At 42.0% G+C, this 25,466-nt stretch overlaps 1 protein-coding gene across 1 annotated transcript in view; it reads left to right on the plus strand.

Annotated features, from left to right (window-relative positions):
- The window catches only part of JAZF1 (JAZF zinc finger 1), a 213,447-nt gene extending 190,580 nt beyond the window's left edge, over positions 1–22,867 (plus strand). The window contains exons 4-5 of the mRNA XM_075271471.1: positions 6,605–6,774; positions 22,324–22,867. Of these exons, the coding sequence (XP_075127572.1) occupies positions 6,605–6,774; positions 22,324–22,500 (347 nt within the window). The 3' untranslated portion in view covers positions 22,501–22,867. The remainder of the gene's footprint in view (positions 1–6,604; positions 6,775–22,323) is intronic.
- The last annotated feature ends 2,599 nt before the right edge of the window (positions 22,868–25,466 follow it).

The raw sequence follows: 25,466 nt of genomic DNA on the forward strand, positions 1-25,466 counted from the left end.
CATCATCTTTATGGCTGCAGGGGGTTAAGGTTTACATATTAAAGACAATCTCTCATGTAGCTACCAGGTTTGGAAAAATAATTTAGCCCCAGTTATGTAGATAGTATTAATTATAGAGCTGCTTTATTATTAATATTATTTATAATTATTACCAAACTGTGAAGCAAATTGATTATTTGGTGGAAAAATTAGTTTTAAAAAATACTCACTTTGACGCCCACCAGCCATTGCCATTCCCATACTTACCGGTCCCAGCTGTTCTCTACTTTGACACTCAAAAAATTGTTTGCTCAGCAAATCGCTGGCTAGGGCAGCTTGCTGCTGCAGCCAGTAATTGGTTAATTTGGTATTCCCAGGCATCTCTTGTGTCTTAGACAGGAGCAAGAAATAGAAACCAGCTGGGACCTGACACTACATCAGCAAGGGATCATGAGAATGAGTAATGCTTATTTGTAAATGCATTCCTAGCTCAAAAAATCAGGGTGTTCCAGGACTATGATATGGATGACCTATGCTTATCAGACTGGTCATGGCCCAACTCCCATCATGTTTGACAGGGAAAAGGCCCTAGATGAGTACTGCTTCCTCTTTCCAGGCCAGTGACATCACGTCCATTAGTCACATGACCTAATGGCAGCTCAGTCCCATTCAAAGGGTGCCCTTTTGCAGGGGAAGTCTATGAAGGTGATGCAGTGCAAAATCAATGCTGTAGCCTCTTCATCCAAGACTTCTGACTGCTACCAGTCATAAGGTGATGGAATATCCTAGATGAGATGGGAATATCCATTATAGGATTGGAAGAACACATACCATACATAGCGACTGCAATAGGGCCCAAGAGGTGAGGGGGCCGGACCCTGCTTTTTTAATAGGGCATTATTGGATTACTACTACTGGATTACTGCAGCCCATATTCATTTACCCATCTCCTCTCCTGTCCAGGGCCTCCTCTAGTTCAGCCTCTAGGTCGCTGAACATTTGGATGTTGCATCCTGGCAATGTTTATAGGCTATAGCTGTAGAGGAGATGTCGCTCCTGGAAGAGTGGGCAGTGTCCAATGTGTCACAATGGGAGCCACTATAGAGGGGCAGTATATTGTAGTTGGAGGCCAGTAAAGGGGCAATAGATTATGCGGGGGCAGTATACTGTGTGTGGGCCAGTAGAGGGGCAATATGCCATGTCAGGGCCAGTAAAGGGGGTGCATTAAACAGTGTAAGGGCCAGTAAAGAGGGGTGTTATACCATGTGGGGCCGGTAAAGGAAGCAGTACACTATTTGGGGGTCGGTAAAGGAGCAATATACTGTGTGGGGGCAAGTAAAGAGGTCAGTATATTGTGTGGGGTCAGCAAAGAGACATTATAATGTATGGGGGCCAGAAAGGCGGCTTTATAATTTCTCAAGTTATGGAGGGGTAGCTGAGTGGTGGTTTGAAATTTCTTATTGCTTTGGGAGGGGGGGCACTCAAAATTTTGCTATGGGACCCAATCTTTTCTAGTTGCGCCCCTGAACACTTTGCATTTAGAGCATTTACCTTTGTGTTCAGCTGTTGTTAGACTACAAATAACCAGAACAAGCACTGCACATGTACAGAGCCATGACAGAACACTATGAGAGGTTACCTTTGTACTCAGCAGAATATTGAATGCAGCTCTGAAGTATATGTGAACTATCAGAGCTAATACCTTTTATGTAGATGGATTATAGATGTCCTGCCACACGTGGCCATAGGTGAATATACGTTTTAAACTTTCAGTAAAGTACTTGTTTTATATAGTAAGTGTCCATTATATAATGCATTATGTAACTAGTTCTGTTTTTGCCAAGAGATAAAGAGAAACGTTCTGATTTTCCGTTTTATTGCCCAATTAAGGTAACAGATTTATACGTGACATAAATTAGAAGCAAACTCATTATAATTAAACTGGAAAGTCCCTCACAAATAGAGGAGGTGACGGGTACTCTGTATATTCTGCTCATCTGACCTTGGGTTACTTTATTACAAGTTCTGCAAATAAACTGAAATACAACAGTATAAATCTGACAGTAATGAATAAATCTGAGTGTGCCATGTTACTTGCATAGCTTTTATACATATTTTAGATATCTCTGCTAGATTTATAACTACTGATATCATTCACATTTATTTACATAGCTCTATTTTTCTCTATTTTTTGAGTCTTAATAAGCAATACATTCATGTATATATACTAAGACAACATTATACAGTATTCCCTGGGTCTGCAGGTTACAGTACTGACTATGACTCTTCTCTTTTTTCATTTCCCAAATCTGACTCTTGCCCTTTAGTAAATGGTTGACCGCCAAGGTCGGTCAGACGCAGTGAGGTTAAGTTCACACTCCGGAAAATGAACAGTAATTCGTCTTCATATTCCGATGACGCTTTCCGGTCGCGGTCTAGCCATGTGGTGGGATGTAGATGTATCGCTATTCCATTGCGGCTTTCCGCTACTGATTGGAGCCAGATAAATGAGCCTAGTCAGTAGGCAATCTCAAACTGTGGGATCTGTGGCTGAATAAGCGGTGGAATCCATGGCAATATCGATTAGGATGATTAGTTTTTCAGCATCCTAGTGCGATCTCTGCCTCCCACTGAAAACAATGGGAGGTATAATCTGGGCGGAATCTGCGCAGATTTGGAATCTGCCGTTCTAATCTGCGGCAAATTCCTCCATGTGAATCTACCTTAGGCTAAGGCCCCACGGGACGTATCCGCAGCACTACTGTAAAGCGCTGCGGGAAGAACCGCTGCGTGAACTTATTGCGATTCTTTCCGCAGCGCTTTTAAGAGAAAATTCACAGCGTTTTCCTCTGCAGACTTTCTCTTAACATAATATCAACGGGAAAGCCGCCAGCGTTTCCGTAGATATAATTGACATGCTGCGATTTGCAAATCGCAGCATGTCCGCGCTGCGATCTTTTCCGGTGGCATGAATCCCATCCACTTTGCCTGCACTGTACAACGCTGCGATTTTTCCCGCAGCGTCTGTGCTGCAGGCAGATCGCAGCATTTATGTCCCGTGGAGCCCCGGCCTAACGCTGAATCTTCACCTTGCGGAAATGCACCTTTTTTGTTGCAGATTTTGCTGCATTTTTTTTTTTTTTTAGCTGAAGCCAGGAGACTTCAGACTTCCACTGATCTTTCAGGTGGCATGGATCTTGACTTTGAAGACTTCTTCAAAGACTCGCATCACAGATCTGGTACTGTTATTTTTGTTTTTCTACTTCTGTGACAGAACATAAAAGTTAATGTGCATTGGAAGTGTGAACAGAGTCTAAATTGTAGAAATATCACTACGAATATTTACTAACACGTGTGGATGATAGCAGCAACTTGTAATGACACTGATGTTTTTATGTACCACTAAGACCTGGTTCACATCTGTGTTGGGTATTCCATGCAGGTAGTCCGCTTGGGGACCCCCCGAACGAAATACCGAAAGCACTGACAAGCGGTAAGCTTATGAAAGCACACAGACCCCATAGACTATAATGGGGTACGTGTGTTCTCCATTCGGTGTCAACACGAGTCATGCGGAGAGGGAAGTATTTCATGAAGTCCTTTTCTCTCTGCATGTTCCGTGTGGACACTGCGCGGAAAACACACGGACCCCAATATAGTCTATAGGGTCTGTGTGCTTTCATAAGCTTACTGCTTGTCAGTGCTTCAGTTTTTCATTTGGGGGGCACCCAAACAGAATACCAAACGCTGATGTGAACCAGACCTTAGAGCGCTAATTCTACATTTACATTGGCCTCACACTGTCCAACAGAAATGGACACTCAGTGGACCCCATTTTAGTCAATGGGATCCTTTGGGATCCATTGTCCGTCATTTGATGGACTGTTTTTCCATTCTTCTGATCCCGCAACAAACCAAAAGAACAGAAACACAGACATATATGTGAACAAAGTATCATGTAAGAAGTAAAGCAAGCAGAAATGTACATTCATGTTTAGTATGGTGAAGGTAGCCCATAAAGGAAGCCGTATACGTTAGCTTTGGTTTGGACAACTTCCTTTGTGTCCTCCGCCTCTCATACTGGAGGGTATATTGCATTATTTTTTATCTTTATCCTTTTTGTATGTTTTTTGCTTGACTTTTCCCATCTCAGACCGGTACAGTCCCAAGCACTGAATCTTGTAGCGTCTCAGCTTTCAGATTTCCTTTGATTACAGCACAGTAGTAAAACAGGCCCCCCTGCCCCGCGCCACTGCCCCCCATTGCATCGCTCCCCTTCCGACAGCTTGATTAATAAGCTTAAAACGCAAATTGAAATGAAAAGAGAAATGAGCTCCAGGTGCCTGGACACCTTATGCTGTGCGCAGAGCCCCGGCCTGGCCAGCCTTACAATGCCATTCATTCCCACACCTGAGGGACTGAACTGTGCAACCGTAATTGCTGTAACTCTTATTAATGTTCTGACATAATTCCCATTAATTCCAGAGGGCTAGTAAATGCATTAGGACTTGTCAACATATTATTTGACACGGTTTATGATCTGTAGAATTATGCTCCTAAGGATTGGGCAGCCCTGACTTAAGGCATCGGGATGGTGAGCTCTGCTCCCTACCTTAGAGAGAGGTTTTCTGCCTTCTATTCCCCAAGGAGGTGAAGTTTGTGCCTTTTATCAATGGGTAGCAGTGTCTTCATAGTTAGCAGCTGTTGCCAAGTTGTATAATTGGTCCACACTCCAAACCGGGCCTGGCATTTTAGTAGTTAACATTGGTGTTTTGCACAAATTGTAACCCTAGTAATTTAATATATTTTTATAAGGTGATTTATTGATATTTTATTATAGTTTTAAATAGCATAATTGACACTTATTTTCCGCTTATTTTATTTGGATTTATGATAATAGGAATATCATACCCTGGTGTAAATGAAGAACTTAGCGACACAGGAAGGTTTCATTCCTGTTGGATTGTGCATGTACTTTACAAACCTCGATTTATATTGTAACATGTAAATCCGCTCTCGTCCCGAGGTAAGAACATGTAGAAGCTGCCAGATACCTTCAGCGCTCAAACATTGAGGTGGAACATTCAAAAGATTGGTAATAGGAAACAATGGGATCAAGAGATCAAAAAGGCCATGGCATAGGGCTTGGACCAAAAGACCATGGCATAGGACTTGGACCAAAAGACCATGGCATAGGGCTTGGACCAGAAGACCATGGCATAGGGCTTGGACCAGAAGACCATGGCATAGGGCTTGGACCAGAAGACCATGGCATAGGGCTTGGACCAGAAGACCATGGCATAGGGCTTGGACCAGAAGACCATGGCTTAGGGCTTGGACCAAAAGACCATAGCATAGGGTGTGGACCAAAAGGCCATGGCATAGGGCTTGGACCAAAAAGACCATGGCATAGAGCTTGGACCAAAAGACCATGGCATAGGGCGTGGACCAAAAGACCATGGCATAGGGCTTGGACCAGGGTCCAAAAGGGTTTATCAGAGGGCAAAGCCAATAAATATGAAATAGGGACACTCCCGAGAAGCCACAACCCCAACATCAGGGTAGGGATAGATTTATGGAGTAGCTCTGGAGTGTGGTACCAGCTCAGAAGGAGTTTCAGTTGGTTTTACTTGTATAATGTACATATAGAGTTTTTGCGCAATTTAGCCCAGATAATATTCCAAATTACTCCTTCCCTAGCCATGTATATCATCAGATCATATAGATGTGTTTTTCGGAAACAAAGAGGTGGATGAATCTAGTAATAAACTGTAAATGGCTGAAAGTTAGCCCTGGGGTAGAGACTCATGAATTTTAACCTCCATTTTCCTGCACCTCTACTTGACCTCTCACAATAAGCTCCATTTTCAATCTTCAGTTCAAGTAAATGAGGAGTAGCTGCAAACTCACCATGTAATGGGTGAAAGTGACGTCACTGGTATGTGAAGCCGAAGCAGCACTTTGGACAGCTGATCGGTGGTGACGACAGATCTTGCCCTAAGGATAGGTCATCGATATCTTAGGCCTGGAAAAAAAAACTTTAAACTGTAAACCACCAGGGACGAAAAAACACTTTGGAAGATTTAAGCATTGACATCTTTATTTTGTGGTGCAATATAGAAAAATTATTTAGGTACACCTTATTATGTGAGTACCATCTGGTGTTATGATATTGGCACTATGTGGTATTATTTCGGTGGTATTGTGTGGGCGCTGTATGAGTAATATTTGGGCTACAGGCATTATCATAACTAGTGACCACTACTTTACTGTACATCTAGCTAGATATCCTTCTATGAACCTAGGCAACCCTAATACCCAGCCACAAGTCTTCATTATTTTTTTTGCCCCAGTGTTGTGGACCACAGCGTGGTAGTACTGAGGAATAGGTGGTTTATTAACCTTATTTCCATGCACACTTCTCTAGTGCAGTTACTAAGTGACCCCAAGTACGAGGGACATTGTAAATATCATCATATGATGGTTATTGAAAGTGGTTAAGACACTTGTAAAGTGAATGAAGAATTTCTATATTATACTTTTTATTAGTGGGTGTTGGAAAGGATTTACAACCTTGGTCCACCACAAGCCATAGGTTCCATTCATGTTGTGTTTCTTTCCGCAGGAAGTGAATATGATGAAGAAGAAGTAGACTATGAAGACTCGGACAGTGATGAGTCATGGACCACAGAGAGTGCCATTAGCTCTGAAGCCATTCTGAGCTCCATGTGTATGAATGGAGGGGATGAGAAGCCATTTGCCTGTCCAGTACCTGGATGTAAAAAGAGATATAAGGTAATGTGAATATTGTTATGTAAGTGAACAGACTGTTATAGTAAGCTGTTCACTTGTGTCACTGGGACATGATCAAGAAAGTAACAGAGTTTGCAAGACTAAAAAAGACATCCATCCATTGTAGACTGTTATCCTGCAGTGTTGACCCAACGGAAGAGAAAAATCCAATGAGGTAGAATTTTCCTAATTTTAAGAGAAAATTTTCTTTATCACGGCCGCAAAATAACGCGACGTATACGATCCAGGCTCCCCCGTATACGGCGCTCAAAATCTCACACGGCGTATACGTGCCAAGTCACGCAGCACATTACTCCGTGTGAATGCACCCTTAGTATGTCTTTGGAGTGTGGGAAACGCACTGTTTCGCCACCCCAAAAAATGGAACAGAAAGCAATCTCCAGAATTCACTGACTACATGCAGAGACATGAACTATATTAAACTTAGTTTAGTTTGCATAAGGTAAGAATTGCAATTAATATTTCTGTACATGTTTGTTTCCTCTGAGATTTGTTTGTGGTATAGGTCTAATAAACAGACATATAATGGACAGGACATATTCCTTTAAGAGATACCGCTACCAATTCATCATTACTACAGAAGATATCCGAACAGTCATTCCTTTAGATCTTACCAGGAGTTCAATAAGAGCTGCATTCACAGTAGCATATGTCCTTTAACTAGCCTCCTGTCTGCATATGGAAAGTTCCAGCAGCTGTCGAAATGGCCAGAGGCGTAACAATTAACCACTGGACCCCACACTACTATGACCACCAACTGCATTGACTAATTTCAGGAAATGGAAAGATTAGGGTTAATATGGACTTTTTCCCCTCTTTTAGTGTTCCATTACCCACTGCTTCCTCCGTCTTCCATCATCCAGTGTCCTCCCCTTTTCCAGTAGGAGTTAAACAGTGATTCTCTGATCACTCCCCTTCTGATGTATCTATAACTGTAGAGGTGATCCTCCCCAAATTCTAGGGTCCATAGTGACCTGTAGTTATTACATCGTTCTCCTTGTATGTCAGAGAGGACAAGTTGTTTGCCTTTGGCATTTCACATTATTAGAGTGGAGAACTTATGGACAGCTTCTGGGCCCACATGGACCACACAACTGCTGCTATAAGTATTCCACTGAGGGCACAATCTTCATGTGAGACTGTCTCTTCTTAGACTGGCAGGTGGAACTTTAGTATGGGCATGACCACTGGACAAACCTAATTTTTGGCAGCGTATATTAATGGAACCATTCAGTTTCACATAAAAATTTGACATTAGCCAGGAAATGCATAGTATACAGTTAGGGCCAGAAATATTTGGACAGTGACACAAGTTTTGTTATTTTAGCTGTTTACTAAAACATGTTCAGAAATACAATTATATATATAATATGGGCTGAAAGTGCACACTCCCAGCTGCAATATGAGAGTTTCCACATCCAAATCGGAGAAAGGGTTTAGGAATCATAGCTCTGTAATGCATAGCCTCCTCTTTTTCAAGGGACCAAAAGTAATTGGACAATGGACTCTAAGGGCTGCAATTAACTCTGAAGGCGTCTCCCTCGTAAACCTGTAATCAATGAAGTAGTTAAAAGGTCTGGGGTTGATTCCAGGTGTGTGGTTTTGCATTTGGAAGCTGTTACTGTGACCAGACAACATGCGGTCAAAGGAACTCTCAATTGAGGTGAAGCAGAACATCCTGAGGCTGAAAAAAAAGAAAAAATCCATCAGAGATAGCAGACATGCTTGGAGTAGCAAAATCAACAGTCGGGTACATTCTAAGAAAAAAGGAATTGACTGGTGAGCTTGGGAACTCAAAAAGGCCTGGGCGTCCACGGATGACAACAGTGGTGGATGATCGCCGCATACTTTCTTTGGTCAAGAAGAACCCGTTCACAACATCAACTGAAGTCCAGAACACTCTCAGTGAAGTAGGTTTATCTGTCTCTAAGTCAACAGTAAAGAGAAGACTCCATGAAAGTAAATACAAAGGGTTCACATCTAGATGCAAACCATTCATCAATTCCAAAAATAGACAGGCCAGAGTTAAATTTGCTGAAAAACACCTCAAGAAGCCAGCTCAGTTCTGGAAAAGTATTCTATGGACAGATGAGACAAAGATCAACCTGTACCAGAATGATGGGAAGAAAAAAGTTTGGAGAAGAAAGGGAACGGCACATGATCCAAGGCACACCACATCCTCTGTAAAACATGGTGGAGGCAACGTGATGGCATGGGCATGCATGGCTTTCAATGGCACTGGGTCACTTGTGTTTATTGATGACATAACAGCAGACAAGAGTAGCCGGATGAATTCTGAAGCGTACCGGGATATACTTTCAGCCCAGATTCAGCCAAATGCTGCCAAGTTGATCGGACGGCGCTTCATAGTACAGATGGACAATGACCTCAAGCATACAGCCAAAGCTACCCAGGAGTTCATGAGTGCAAAAAAGTGGAACATTCTGCAATGGCCAAGTCAATCACCAGATCTTAACCCAATTGAGCATGCATTTCACTTGCTCAAATCCAGACTTAAGGCGGAAAGACCCACAAACAAGCAAGACCTGAAGGCTGCGGCTGTAAAGGCCTGGCAAAGCATTAAGAAGGAGGAAACCCAGCGTTTGGTGATGTCCATGGGTTCCAGACTTAAGGCAGTGATTGCCTCCAAAGGATACGCAACAAAATATTGGAAAAAATATATATTTTGTTTGGGTTATGTTTATTTGTCCAATTACTTTTGAGCTCCTAAAATGTGGAGTGTTTGTAAAGAAATGTGTACAATTCCTACATTTTCTATCAGATATTTTTGTTCAACCCTTCAAATTAAACGTTACAATCTGCACTTGAATTCTGTTGTAGAGGTTTCATTTCAAAACCAATGTGGTGGCATGCAGAGCCCAACTCGCGAAAATTGTGTCACTGTCCAAATATTTCTGGCCCTAACTGTATGTACCTACTGGCCTCTTTTTGAGTTATTTTTCCACTGGTCTGGCAATTCCAGGACCCTACTCCTGTTGCAGAAGATGGCCGCCAACTTCTCAGACTACCCTTTGCACATAGTGCAGTAGTCTAAGACACTCCCCACAGTTATCAGCATTGGTACATGTAAGAACAGGGAAATGGCTGCTTTAGTTTACTCTTACCAGTGCACTCAGTGGTCTGCCCCAACATGGGGAGATGGCGCACAATATGTTACTCACATGGTCTTTGACAACACTGCAGAGTTTAGTGCTACCTATTTGGTCGGCCCTCATGGAACAGGCTCCCAGTTCCACTGCCCCCTGCAGGTTGCTTATCAGAGTGTTCTACTAACAGAAGAAGGTACAGACTTACTTCAGACACCAGGGAATTCGCTGCTTGTTTCTTTACTCACTGAGATGGTCACAACAGCAGACAGGATACACAGAAGTAGTAAAACCAGTAGGCAGTTTCCCGGGCCACAACAACAGACACAACACATCTGTTAGCAAAGGAAATGCAACGTCTGCCTGCCATGCTAATTGAGATACCGGTGTTGCCCCAGTTCCTATAACCATTTGAGGTCTCAGTATACAGTACCTTATTCCCCAAGCAATCCAGGACTCTCATGAGGGTCTTTGGGTAGCAGGACATTGTTTTGTGACATCAGTGGTGGGGAAACAAGGGAGAGAAACATTCAACTTCCCCCCACGGTGCAACTCATAGGTGCAACACAGTTTCACCTAGCAAGAGCCATCATGTGATCCAGTTTCCATAAACCTCCAGAGCAATGACCTGCACCAGTTGAAGTGACAAATACTCATCAACATGTGCCAATGCAACATAACATACGATACAAACTTAATACCTATTGGCTTAAAAATCACCAAGCTGTGTTACACTGTGCCAAGGCCATGCCTAAGCCAATCCACACGTGCAGTGTGAACAGCAACTAGACCCCTTCCTGGTACACCTATGCAACGCTTTGTGCCAACTGAGAGGAGAACAGCCAAAGAGATCCCTCACCACTGGACTCTGTTCCTACATAGCATTGTCCATCTTAGGTGAAAGAACAGGAGCCTTGCAATTGGCAGATCTATTCACAATAGGGCACAAGGTGGCCACTTGGCATATTTACTATGCAACCTCTTTTCTACCATCCGGAAATTGCAAGTAGTAAAACATATTTCATACTCCTTAGCCGACATATAACATGCTTCAAGGAAGAAAGTAAGTTATGGGACAGGGTAACAGGCACGGAGAGATAATGTACCTTCATAGCTTACAGTAAAATATTTATGATTGTGTATCTATTATAATGTGCAATAATTCCCTACACAAACCCCTTTAACATTCTCCCGTCCTTTACATATTACAGTCTCGCTTAAGGCATGTTCACATTATGTGCTGCTGCCTTCTTAATCCTTTACTTGACAATATAATTGCAGGTATAATAGTTGCTTTGCTAATTGCCTTTGTCTCTGTTTTCTGCCCAGAGGTGAATGGACTTTTGATATTAAGTATGGAGGGACTGTAAATAAAAGCGTAATAGAGGTGTAATTAAACATGGCACCCCAGCCCCTGATCCAGCAGAGGTGCGCCCGGGGCTGTCACCGCTGTGTGTATGAACGGCTTTCTTCCCCAGTTTCTTGACTGTCTCAATAACACTTGTGTCTCGCACGATGTTTATTCCTGTCCATTTAAGCCTCTAACAGTGTGAACATATTTATGGCGCAGCCAGATACAATAAATTAGTGTTAGTTGGTACAGCCTGGCACACCCTACTGTAAGAAGCTCTTGTTCTTAATTACGCCACAATTATTACTCTGCCCGCCTCTGGTCTCTCTGTGCAGGTTTTCAGCAATGAGGGATAATTTTTTTTTTATCTGTTTCGTCTAGTTTAGACGTCCAGAGAATCAGAAAATCACAGATGCCCATTACACAGACAGACATATCTTTTTCTTCCCAAGAATGCGGCGTTTATGTGATGGTGGGAGGGCATATTGTAAAACGACAATGTCTTAAGTCAGGAAGCAAACTAGCCATTGCCATTGTAACAGGGGTCCCTTTTCCCAGGGGGCATCCCTATACTGCAGCAAGTGTTCCTTTAGAAGAGAGAATGGAGAGGTAGAGGGCTCGTAATTTGCCACATCCTGTCTGTTCTCTGTTTGACTGCCAGCCCTCCTTTTATGGCCCAAATAAGCATACTGTTCCTGCCTGCTTTTCCTATCACACCACCTTCATCTCAAATGCACAAGGACTGTCTCAAGGATATCTTGCACACCATTAAGTCAGAAGGGAATGAAATTAATGAGCCAGGGAAAGCTGACAAACATGGAGCAAGCGGCAAATAAAAAGTAATGATACAGAGACTTGAATAAATATTAGCTGTTTTTTTTCTTCTTTCCCAAGGCTTTTGTGTGAAATAGCTTGTCAAATACGGCATAATTTATTCCATTTTATGATAGTGTACAATTATATATTATAGACCTCTCCCTCTTCAGTCTGCAGCCCCCTCCGTATTGTCCTCAGCCACCCTGCTGTTCCCAACAAAGCTGTGTCTGCTCCATAATCCAAATGTTTCTTCTCAGCCAACAGGGGGCGTTTGAGACCATTGGGCTGAGAACCCAATTCTATCTTATTTAGAGGGACCAAACCTTGGTTAGGCTAAGGCCCCACGGGCTCACTGAGTTTTCCTCCACGGACTTTCTCTTACCATTATATCTACAGGAAAGCCGCCGGCATTTCTGTAGATATAATTGAAATGCTGCGATTTCCAAAACCGCAACGATTTTGGAAATCGCAGCGTGTCCGCGCTGTGATTTCATCCACAAAGCGGGGATGGGATTCACATGAATCCCATCCACTTTGCAAGTACTGTATGACGCCAAGATTTTTCCCGGGCAAATTGCGGCGTTTCCGGCCCGTGTGGCCCTGGCCTTAGGCTGACTTCTGATGGTCTGAAATTTGCTTACTTTTTACATATCGATTTGAGTATCACATACATTTCGAGGTTGAGCCAGCTTCTATGTGGCCTGTTGACTGCAGTAGCCTTGAAAGGGTAAGTTCACATGGGGTTTTTTGGGCCGGAATCTTTTGACGTGGAATGCACGTCAGAATCTGGCTCCAAAATATGCCTCCCATTGACTTCAATGGGAGCCGTTCACTTCTTTTTACCACTAGCGGTTTTATGCCGCTTGTGGAGAAATGAACCGAGCTGCCCTTTCTTGCTACGGATTCTGCAGTTGAATCCGCCGCAGAGAATGCGGCGCGACACTCCCTCCCTCCCAAATAGGCCCATTCATTTAGGCCTAATCCAGAGTGGAATGCCGCGACTGGATGCCGGATTCTGAGGCGGCCTCAAAATCTGGCACAAAAAAACCTGTGAACTTACCCAAAGGGCAGCTCGCTTCTTTTTTCCGGATTAGGCCTAAATGATTGGGCCTAGTTGGGAGGGAGTGTTGCGCCGTGGACTGTGCGGTGGATTCCACCGCGGAATCCGTGACAAGAAAGGACAGCTCAGTTCTTTTTTTCACGACTGGCATAAAACCGCTAGCGGAAAAAAGAAGTTAACGGCTCCCATTGAAGTCAATGGGAGGCGTTTTTTGGAGCCGGATTCTGCATCAAAATCCGGCCCAAAAAACCCCGTGTGAACTAACTCTAATGGCACCAGGACGCCACGGACACTGCTCCTCCAAATACATCAGCCTAGGTAGAGAGAGAATAATGGAAGCCGACTCCCTGGTACACCGGTGCTTCTGACCTGCGTGTTATACACCCGTAAAGACACATTGAAATGAGTGTGATCTGTTTTGAGCGCTCACTTTCTCACACGTGTATACGTGCCAGAATGTGCGCACGTTAACTCCGTGTGAGCTAGCCCTAAGGAACCCATTGAAGTCCATGGGAGGCTTTTTTTTCAGTGCTGAATCTGACGCGGATTCCACACTAAATTCAGCGCCATTTTCCTCTGTGTAAATGCACCCTTAGGGTGCATGCACACTGAGTAACGCCGGGCGTGTATGAGAGCCGTACACGCCGGCGTTACAGCAGGGCTGCCGAACACTTCCCATTCACTTCAATGGGAGCGCTCGTAAACGCCGCTGTTACGAGCGCTCCCATTGAAGTGAATGGGAAGTGTTCGGCAGTCTGCCGTAATGCCGGCGTGTACGGCTCTCATACACGCCCGGCGTTACGTAGTGTGCATGCACCCTTACACTTCTCCTTTCTGCTCATTCCATTCCTAGTTTTGGCTCAAAAGAAAAACAGAAAAATCTGCAATAAAAATGTAACTTTCCTGCAACACGGCTTTAGCCATAAGGCAGGAAACTCCACAAAAAAATTCTGCTGAAAAAATGAATCAGAATCGCATCACGTTATTTTACACAATAGGGAAAAATGCCAGCATTTCCATAGATATAATTGACATACTGCCGTTTTCAAAAATGTAACGGTGTTGGAGACTTCAGCGTGTCCGTTGCTCGTATTTTACGGCAAAGTGGGGATGAGATTCGCTAGAATGCCTTCCACTTTGCTGTGACTGTATAAGGGCGCATTCACATGGAGCAACGTGCCGCGTGACCTGGCACGTATACGCAGTGTGAGATTTTGAGCGCCGTACACACTCCCATTGATGTCAATGGGAGCCTGGATCGTATAAGCCGCATTATTTTGCGGCCGCAAAATCACGGCCACAAAATAATGCGGCGTATACGAGACTAACTCCCATTGAAATTTAATGGGAGCGTATATGGCGCTCAAAATCTCACACGGCATATACGTGCCAGGTCACTCAGCACGTTACTCTGTGTGAATGCACCCTAACGCTGCGGTTCCATGCTACAGCCCAGCAGTGTATTCACAACCTGACACCTGTTCTTAACACCCAGGGTCTGAAAACCTATGATCCTGAGTGTTTAACCCTTTACGTGTCGTGGTCAATATTGATTAAATTATGCCAATGCCATGTCAAAAGACTGCAAGTTCAAGTCCCCTAGTTGGAGTAAAAAATAGTGAAAAAAAATTAAACAAATTTAATAGTAGAATCCCAAGTCTTAAAGTAATAAAACATCGAAAAAAAACCCAAAACTGAATAACACAACTGTTAAATTATTCATTCCACATGATGAGTGTCATAAAAAAAAAATCTGTTTTTTGTCCATCATCAAAAGAACATTATAAAAAGTGATCAAATGTCATATGTTCCCTACAATGGCACTAATAAAATGTTGTATCTTCCCGCAAACAGACCACACAATTCCACTCACTTAAAACTAAAAAAGTTATGGGGATGAAAAAAAAAAAATGGTTTATATGAAAAAGTGTTTTTATTGTGCAAAAATTATTAAAACTTAAGCTATATATAGAAATTTGGTTTCAATATAATCATATCCACCAAGACAATAGATTCTTCATGTTGTTTAAGCTGCTCGGAGAATAGGGCTAATTGTAAAGTGTATAAAGACAATGGGGGAGACAATGGGGGAATCAATGGGGTTTTTTACTGGATGTTCTCCGTTCTGGTGATCCATAGGACTCTCAAAGACATAAAAAAGAAAGTTAAAGGGGTTGTCCAGCCAGGGCATATGGGTTCCTAGTGAGGAGTCAGAGAGAGGAACCATTATTATCAGCGCTTGCTCTTCCATTGAGCCATGGATTCATCCAAATGTACGACTAGTCATAACATCCCCAAGGATAAGAGCTCACACCCGCTTCCATTTCTAAGTAAGGCCCTTTCAATTATAAAATAAGGAATACTTTTGAAGGATGAGAAAATATTACACATGTGATTTACACCTCGATGTTACTTGGCCAAGTTTCCATTTTACCACCATACAAACGAAAATATTCCCTAAATAAAATAAGTAAGACGGTAAAATCCTTACTCTTTTTGCCTTCTCTTTCATTCTCTGTCTTCCCACCCCAATAACCATAAACTTATCTTTTCTGGTTTAACAGCAGAATATTTTTGTCAGATCTTAAAGTGATTTTGACTATTTCCTATCATCGCAGAATTGAGAAATGGTCTCTGAAGTCAGTTCTTAAGATCGTATAAGACTCTTTCCTTGGTCTGTGAGAGTTTTGGGCACGTTGTAACTGAACACTTGTTGACTTTTAAGTTGAACTTTGCCAAAAGGAAGTTTACTGTTTACCCAGGAGGTGGGTAGGATCTTTCTGAAGGTAAGCCATGCAAGTGCTGTTCTTGGCACACCTTGCCTTGGCATTAGCTCAGTCTTCCTGGCTTTCTCTGGCCTTTCTAATGGCTCTGAGGTATCTCTACACCGAGGTGCATGAGCAATTTTAATTCCTTGAGTCTCACCAGGCTTCCATGCATTTGTAGTTCACAACCGTTCCTAAACTAGCACCTTGACAGCCAACTCACAGTGTGAATCTGTACAGGGTGCAGAGGTAGTAATCGCTATCGGATCTTGAAACCAGGCCCCAGGGTCTCTCTGCCATGTAAAATATACAGCATTCTGAACCTCGCATGGTAGGCCCCCACAGATTTTGCATTGGGGCCCAGGAGCTTCACGTTACACCTCTGTCAACACATTAAGTCTGCCTTTGACCTACCCTGCCTCTGTTTGCAGATCTTTTATGTGACTTCTATAACTACTTGTGTTGTCCTAGTAGTTTTACCTTGTTCCTAGTGCACTTCAGCTGCAGTAAATCCTGTTTGTGCTGCTTTATATGTTTAGTTTTGGCAAACTTTGCATGCTTTGCTTATCATTTTATTGCTTTGTTAGCGCTTCTATATATATATCATTGTCAGGGCCGCAGTTTCACTCATTAGTAGACAACATAGTATTAAGATTCTAGTATTGTTCAGAGGGAATATGTGCAGCAAGGCCATGGGTAATGGATTTACAGGCGAAATACAATGCGGGAGTTCATGAACTCAAAACTGATGTACTTGAGGTAAAGTATTCTAAGCGTGGGAGGTAGAAGGAGAGATTATTTCCAATTTTTTTAATTAGACATGAAATAATCTCTGTATAAATACACATTAGGGGAAGATAATCACATCTAAGTGTATTCTTCATGGTCCTGAAATGTTGACGGTGATGCATTTTGCCACTTATTGTGGTTGGCTTCTTTGCCCACGTGACTTTGTGGGAAGATAAGTGGCAAATGGCTCAGGAACTGCAATGCAGGACCATTTCTGGTTAAAGGGAACCTGTAGAGGTGATTCTATCCACAGTCATACATGGGGGTCTGTCTATCCGAAATAGTTCCACCTACTGGACTCCTAAGCATAGAGTGAGGATTCCCACAAATATATATCAATCCACTCAGTTCCTCCTGCTCTATAACAAGCTGCTTACAGATCCATTTACAATGTCACAAATTCCCTTTAAAGGGTATATATTTACTGCTCCTATATATCTAAATGAGAACAATAAAGCAACTTTTCAAACAGTCTTGAATATACAATATTCTACATTTTGTCTACAGCTCCTCAGTCTCTCTCATACTCGCTTTCATCAGCTACTTCTTGGTAACATACCAGTTATATGCTAGCTCAGTACGTACAGATGACTTTCACTGAGAAGATCCCTGCTTTATCAATTGAAGACAGCCTGCAGGTCACATGACTCATCTCTATAGAAGTCTATGGAGAGGGGAGGTGAGAGAAGTTAGCAAGAAGTACATGTGATAGGAAAAGAATGAAAGTTTCTTTTCAGCCATCTATCACAACCAAAGCACTGTATTCACATCAGTATTAGTCAGGGGTTTTGCTATGGTGGGTACGAAGTAGTGATTGCTATTGGGCCCTTTAGCCTGAGAGGGACGAAAAGCCATATAATAACCAGAAATAGTGCTACTATTATATCACCTTATCCTGAAAAGTCACCTGAGATGCCTGGTACGATTTTTACATTTGAGATTTGGATAAAAAGAAAAAATGTGTTTGAGCTGCCTTGTTGGAAAACACTAAGGAATACTGTGGTAAATATAACCATTGCAAGCAAACAGATTTGTAGTCACTAGACAACCCAATCTGCACACAAACTACTCTTGGCCATCTTTAATGGTTGGCATAGCACCATACTTTGGATAATATGGATCAAATTGGCCAACATTGCTAACACACATGTATTTGTGGAGAGTTTTATGTCCCAGCACCAATCTTTAGAATATGTACAGCCATTGATAATTGACATAATTGACAACAGAGCAATGTGGATCATGAAGTGCCATATATCCCGGCATCCCGTCATTCAGTCTATTATCAATGCATCTGCCACATCACTTCCCTAGTGAATCATATTTGTGTCTCTCAAAAATAAATATAGTCATCTGAATTCATAATTTGTCGCCTCCAGTGTAGTTAACCAGGGCAGTAAAAGCCATTTACAAGATTGGCACTGTTTTCTACCTCATACCTTCAGACCTTGGCAAGCGTCATCGATACACAAAACAAAATGTTGACATTAGCAGAGTGGAAAAAGAAGTAGCAAGTCCCCGGTAATTATAGAGGCCGAATATATTTCTATGTTACTCATTCAGATCCGGCTTCGACCTTACTTTGCTTACCCCCTGCCTGCTGCTTGTATGCTATGTGCGTTTTATTAGGGCTGAACTAAATCTTGTCTTCGGTCATAATTCATTTTCACCCCTTTCCTGCAGGTGTGGCTTAGGTCGCGGACGCAGCCACACAAAGACTCACTCTTACCCTTTAAAATCAAGTTTCCAGACATTCGGAGCACCGTTTACTCACTTTTCATGGCACAAGCATATGTTGGAAGATACTCGTATCTTTTAGTGATGAATAAGCAAAGTAAGGGTTTCCCCATGAACATAACCATATATGAGCTTGGAGACAATTAAAGTTTAAACTTTTTTATTGCAATAAGTTAAAAGAATTTGCAGGGTTTTTAAGATTTTCTCCAAATATCTTAGTGGTGACAGTCTTTTGTCATAATTAGGGATGAGCAAACACTGTTCGGATCAGCCGTTCCGAACAGCACACTCCCATAGAAATGAATGGAAGCACCTGGCACGGCGACCGGCTGCCGGCAAAGTGTACGTGCCAGGTGATTCCATTCATTTCTATGGGAGCGTGCTGTTCGGAACGGCTGATCCGAACAGTGTTTGCTACGGCTGATCCGAACAGTGTTCGCTCATCTTTAGTCATAATCAGATGTCAATGGCTACGACCATAATAGCAGGAACTTTCTGTGGTCTGAAATGCAGCCATGATTTCCTTACTGTACTTGGGTTACCTCTCGTGCACGTAGTATCCCTGCCTGTGTTTGTGGAAGGAATAAGGAAATCATGGCTGGGTGTCTAACAAGTAATCACAATCATATCCTTTGGTAACTTTTCAAGATAAAAGGCTGTCACCACTAAGTGTAAGTTCACATGGGGGTTTTTTGGACCAGATTTTGACATGGAATCCTCCTCAGAATCCGGCTAAAAAAAAACGCCTCCCATTGACTTCAGTGGGAGCTGTTCACTTCTTTTTTTCGCTAACATTTTTTTTTGCCACTCGCAGAAAAAAGAAGCGAGCTGCCCTTTCTTGCTGCGGATTCCACGGCGTGCTCGGCACAACCACTCCCTCCTGACTAGTGCTATTCACTTTCACTGCACCAAGTTTCTCTATGATAACTTATCTGATATGGAGGTAAAGTTTGCAGTATGATATACCGTATATACTCGAGTATAAGCCAACCCGAATATAAGCCGAGGCCCCTAATTTTACCACAAAAAACTGGGAAAACTTATTGACTCGAGTATAAGCCGAGGGGGGGAAATGCAGCAGCTACTGGAAAATTTCAAAAATTAAAATGGTCGGAGTTTTTGGGTGCAGTAGGTGCTGGGGAAGAGGAGGGGGTGTTTTGGTTGTCTGTCTGCCCCTTCCCTGAGCTTGAGGACTGGGGTTTTTTCTTCCCCCACTTGGAATTCAGTCTGGCTGAATATAGGGGATCTGCAGTGCTCCTATTAACCCCTTCCCGACGGAACAGGAGATCCCCTATATTCAGTAGACCGGGCACTTTCAGACACAGGGATACCTAATGTGTATGTGTTTCACAGTCATTTTCTACTTTTGTATGTATTCTAGGGAAAGGAGGGATTTAGAACTTTTATTTATTTATTTTTTAAATCTTTTTTTTTTTTTTTTTTGCACTATTTTATGGGAGATTCTATACATTGATATTGTAGCTGGTCATAGACCCCCCCTCCTAAAAAATAAATACATAATTTTTTTTTTTTTTTGCTGACTCCAGTATAAGCCGAGGGGGGCTTTTTCATCACAAAAACTGGGCTGAAAAATTCGGCTTATACTCTAGTATATACGGTAATTTGCATCAGTATATGATGATCTCACTCTGTATAGAATGATGTCACTCTGTATAGTGTTAGAAATATGGATCTAATAACAAAAAACCCCAATGCTATCATGATATCAAAAAACTGAGATTGTGAGTTTGGAGAATACCTGCGTGTATCCAGAAACCAATTGATAGGGTGGTTGGTTTCTTATGAAGTTGACCCTTCTGTATTGGGGAGAAGGGCGGTTAGATTGTTATGGACAGTGACTGATGCGAGTGGTGACAGTCTTTGTACAGCGCTGTAGAATATGTTGGAGCTATATAAGTAACAGGAGAGAAGTATCCTCCACATATAGACACATAGACATATAGATAGCAGTTGTTTCTTGCTGCAGCCTCTGCCCCTGAGTATTAATTAGTGTGTAGGGGAAAATCGGAGACAGAGTTCACGCTTAGACTAGCGGAAAATTCTCATCCCATCGCCGCGTCAGGCGTCTAATTCTTACCGTTTCAGGTATGTGCAGATTTCAGAGATTTTTACAGACTTGAAGTCTTCTCCTATGTCATTGTCTTTGAGGCAGAGGCCACAGATGATAAGAGCGGTCATATAATTGTCTTCAGCGCTGTCTGCAGCTGCGCAGACTTAACAAGCCCAGGGTATTTATGATCTGCAGAGTTTACTGCTCATCTAGTCCCATTAACACGACATTTTGTGCGTTTTATATAAGTGCAAGATGATTTTTATTTGTTTGTTTCATGTTGTAAAGATGGCCCAGTTCACACATCGCGTAGCTGTAGAACGTGCATTGTGCGGGCAGGCACTGAAGGGTTAATGCAGCCGTACGTGTCACATGGGAGCAAAAATTTATCCAGAGAATGCAATAAAAATGCCAAATGGCAATAAACATCTGATGCTTACCCCTGCCAATGCTGGAGATCACAAAAAGGCTTTTCTCTGTCAAGACAGCCATGTCTATTGTAAGCACCTCCAACTTCAGATCTTCAGATTCCTATATAAAAATATATCCCTATAGAAAGTCATTCTTTGGAGGAGGGGGAAATAATAAATAAAGTATATGTGTGTGTGTGTATATATATATATATATATATATATATATATATATATATATATATATATATATTCAGAGAGCTATTCCTATAGAAAGTCATTCCTTGGTGGGTGTCCTATCTATCTATCTATCTATCTATCTATCTATCTATCTCCTTTCTATCTATCTATCTATCTATCTATCTATCTCCTTTCTACCTATCTATCTATCTATCTATCTATCTATCTATCTCTCTATCTTCATAATGGATTATGGGAAGATACTGACTTTTGTTTTTACCAACCCAGTGCCGCACGTATTCATGCGTTCTGTTTGGTCACCCTCACTAAATTCAGTGGAGTCCACTACAATACCAGGCACAGTTATAGACAGATGTGGCGCTGTATTAGGAAGAAAGCAATCGTTTTCTTTTCTAATCCTTTAATACACACGTATTTAGAGAAATATGTAGACACGTACATGGACTGTGAATCCATCGATCCCGTAGTGTAATTCGGATTTCTCGGACATAACATATAAAATGTGTAGTTTGTACAAGGTCTTTTATGGAGAATTTCATTGCCAATCAAAATGCCATTAAAAATGTTATTGTAAAACAAAACCCGGATTTGATGACTTAATTTGCATTTTAGTTACAATAACATAATCTCTTTATTATTCTGGTATACACTGGAAGATTGGGATAGTTAGCAATATAGCTAAGGCATGCAGGCATGATAGAGAAATTCAGGCCCGTTCATATGGAGCATTTTAGTTGCAGATGACCTCAGTTATATTTTTCTTTGTTTTTTGTTAAGAAAACGCTTGATACTGTAAGGGTCCATTCACACGGAGGAATTTGGCGCTGATTCTGGCACAGAATCCGCGTCAGAATCGGCGCAGAAAAAAAAGCCTCCCATCGACTTCAATGGGTTCCGTTTTCCGCGCAGAATCAATGGGAAGCTTTTTTCAGCGCTGATTCTGATGCGGATTCCATGCCAGAATCAGTGCCAACTTCCTCCGTGTGAATGGACCCTAAGGCGTGGTTTACACTTGTCCCGGGCACCTTCATCATTCAGGTCCTGCCGGGGACTCAAATGTACATACAAATGGACCAATACAAGTCAATTTACCTTTATGGTAACGTATATACGGTAACATATATTTCTGGGGAATTTCTGTACTGTATAGGCTGAATATGACGTGAAGAAAATCTCTATCACATTTTAATTTCACATCTGTAATGTCTTTCCTCTCACCTACAGAATGTAAACGGTATTAAGTACCACGCCAAGAATGGACACAGAACGCAAATACGAGTCCGTAAACCCTTCAAATGCCGCTGTGGGAAGAGTTACAAGACAGCTCAGGGTCTCCGTCACCACACAATCAATTTCCATCCTCCTGTCTCCGCTGAGATTATCAGGAAAATGCAGCAATAAAAGCTGAAGACATCTGTGCCAAGAAACCCTCACCAGCAGATGCTAATTCTGAGAACAGCCACCTTCTGGTTTTATTTTATTTTTTTCCTTTATGTTGCATTTCAGGGGAAGCACTCAAAAAAAGTCCTACGAAACCTACGTTTCAGTGCATGCTTTAATCAAAGCGTTCCAGTTCTTTGGAACGGTCTCTCTTCTTTAAAGTGACCCTTTTTGTACTTTGCACATGTTCCTTACCAGACCCATTTTCATTACTTTGATACGGTGCTACAATAATAATCTGCAGTCAAACATTCAATGGGGGAAACAAATGTTCTCTCTCCCAAACATGAAGAGGTTAACCAATGGGGAACTATTTTTTTTTTGTAACAACAGGCTTCATTGTTCTCTACTTCCTGGTCCTGATCTCAACAGACAGGAAATGCCTGCTCGGCCAATCACTGAGCGGACGTTACCGGGCCTTTCCTGTGCTTCAAAACAGGGCCAAGAAGTTCTGAACATGGGTAAGCATCAGAACAGGAGCAGTAGGGGTAGGGGTAAGGTGAGTGGTGGTATTTTTATGTTTTTAACCCATTGTAGGCCTATTTTAAAAATTGTTCTCCACTGGACAACCCCTTTAAAAACCGTACAGTCAATTGGAATGCATGTTGTGTTGTTTAGTTCTGATAGTATTACGTGAATGGGAAAAGTAATCTTGGCACTGAGACCATTAGAAATTTTTTACTGCCAAGTGAGTCTGGAGACCACCGTGACTGGTGGCAATAGAAATCATAGTGTAAGTTCACGATCGCCTTTTCAGGTCTTGTCAGTTGCTCCTTTGTAACAGAATAAGAAAGATGCTGAGGAGCAACTGAGAGGATTTGAAAAGGCAAGAAGCAAATGTTGTGGATGTACACTATAAGGGATTTTGGCCAAGTTTTATCATAGGGAGTAAGGGTTCAGTGTTCTTCCATCAGTGAGTATGAATACATTTATAGTGTTATCTGGTACATACAATATGGCCGCAAGCCAGCAGTTATATGGCTGATAACCTATAAGTGCCCCATAGCATTAATATGTACGCCAAAGGATTTATGGTGGCCAGGGGATGGATGAACATATATTTACAGAGAGACGTTGTCAGACGTGGATGTCTAGTCAGATCGGAGCAGCAATGTTAAGCATTTTATATACATTGCCCCAAAGAGCCTATAGGACACAATAAAACGGTAAAAAAGAAAAACTGCCTTAGTTACCCATAACAACCAATCACAGCGCAGTTTTCACTGTATTTTCCCAAAAAATGAAAGCAGCTAGTTTAGTAAATCTGCACCAATGTATACAAAACGTGTGCCCAAAGCAACCAATCAGATCATTTGTTTCACTTTCCAACCTGCCTTACAAAAATAAGAGCTGTAATCTGTTTGGGTGATCTGGACCTCCATATTTTGTCTACATTCATATATAATGGCGGTATTATGTGATATACATTTCCATTAGGCTAGTGCTAAACTATCACGGGGGGCTGTATATTGCCATTGTCTTCTATAGATAGATAGATGGATGCAGTTTATTGCATGTGACTTTGTTTCCTATGGAAATTCTTCAGAAAATAAGGGTCAAATTTCTGCAGAAACAAAAACTACTTATAGTCACTTTTCTTATTTTGTTACGACCATAAAGCCTAACCTTATGTCCCGAAAGCAGTAAATATGTATGACGGGAGTACGGGCCAGGTCAATATGGTACAATACATCAAAACCGTCAATGTGTGACCGAATTTGCTACGGAGATTGGGCTAAGGAAAAAGAATCTCACCATGAAGAAATATTCTGAGAATCTGAAGTGGTGTACACTATTCCCTCAGACCAAAGTCTTTGTGCAGAATTTTGAGTCAGAAGTTGATCTAAAGGAATAGGAAATATGAATGAAGATTTTGTATTCTTCCTCCTAGACCCACTTCTGGCTTTAGCTTAAATATTACATCAAAAACTGCGGTGGGGATGTTTTTTTTCCAAAAATTTTAGGCTGGGCCCCATGGGAGGCTGAGTTCACATGGGGTATTTTGGTCAGGATTTTGAGGCTTTATCCGCCTCAAAATCCTGACTAAAAAGACAGCTCCCATTGCTCATTCTTCAGGCAAATTGTGTCTCATGAATCCTCTTGAAGACACTCCCGACTAGGCCCATTCATTAGGGCCTAATCCGGATCCCAGTGCCGCGACTGGATACCAGTGCACTGCTACGGCATCCAGTCGCAGCTGCCCCGTATTTTGGACTGGAACCTGAGGCGGCCTCTGCTTCAGGTTCCGGACCAAAAAAACCCTTAGCAACCATGAAATCAGCTGGATTGTCAAGGATAATGATCACTATGTCTATGTCCTCTTCAGGCCTCTGACCCTCATTTTGACAGATTTGGGAATTTTTTTACTGCAGAAAAGTAAAAAAAAAATTTTTTCACCTCACTGAATCCAGCTACGAAATAAGTCACAAGCAGACGTGTCACCATACAATTCTATATACTGTACTCTCTGTACTTGGAGAAACTGAACCTAAAAAGCTCTGGATAAACTTGAGTCATTTTGTTGCAGACTTTTACTAGCACATTAATCCTCTCATTGTTTCTGGTGACGGGAGCAATGTGCGCTGAAAACCAAATGACCACCACGTTCAGACTCGCTAACCTGCCTTACTTGTTAAACTCAGTATATATGGTATCAGTTGCTTAGGTAATGGAAGTATAAATAAGAATGTTTAACATATTATAAGAAGAATATTTTCATACGTAAATGACATACATATAAAGGTTGTGCTTGCTATCATTTTCCTATTATCTTGCTTATCCTATTTTTGTTACCATTTGAAGTGCTAAAATTCTTGTCTGCAACTAGCAAAAAAAAAAAGAAAAAAAAAAAGATCTAAAAAATATCTTCAGTGTTATAAAGGTTGGCTAGGATGCTGTCTCCAAATATAGTAAGGGTTAGATTTGCC

This window comes from Leptodactylus fuscus, chromosome 4, assembly GCF_031893055.1.
Source record: "Leptodactylus fuscus isolate aLepFus1 chromosome 4, aLepFus1.hap2, whole genome shotgun sequence".
NCBI lineage: Eukaryota > Metazoa > Chordata > Amphibia > Anura > Leptodactylidae > Leptodactylus > Leptodactylus fuscus.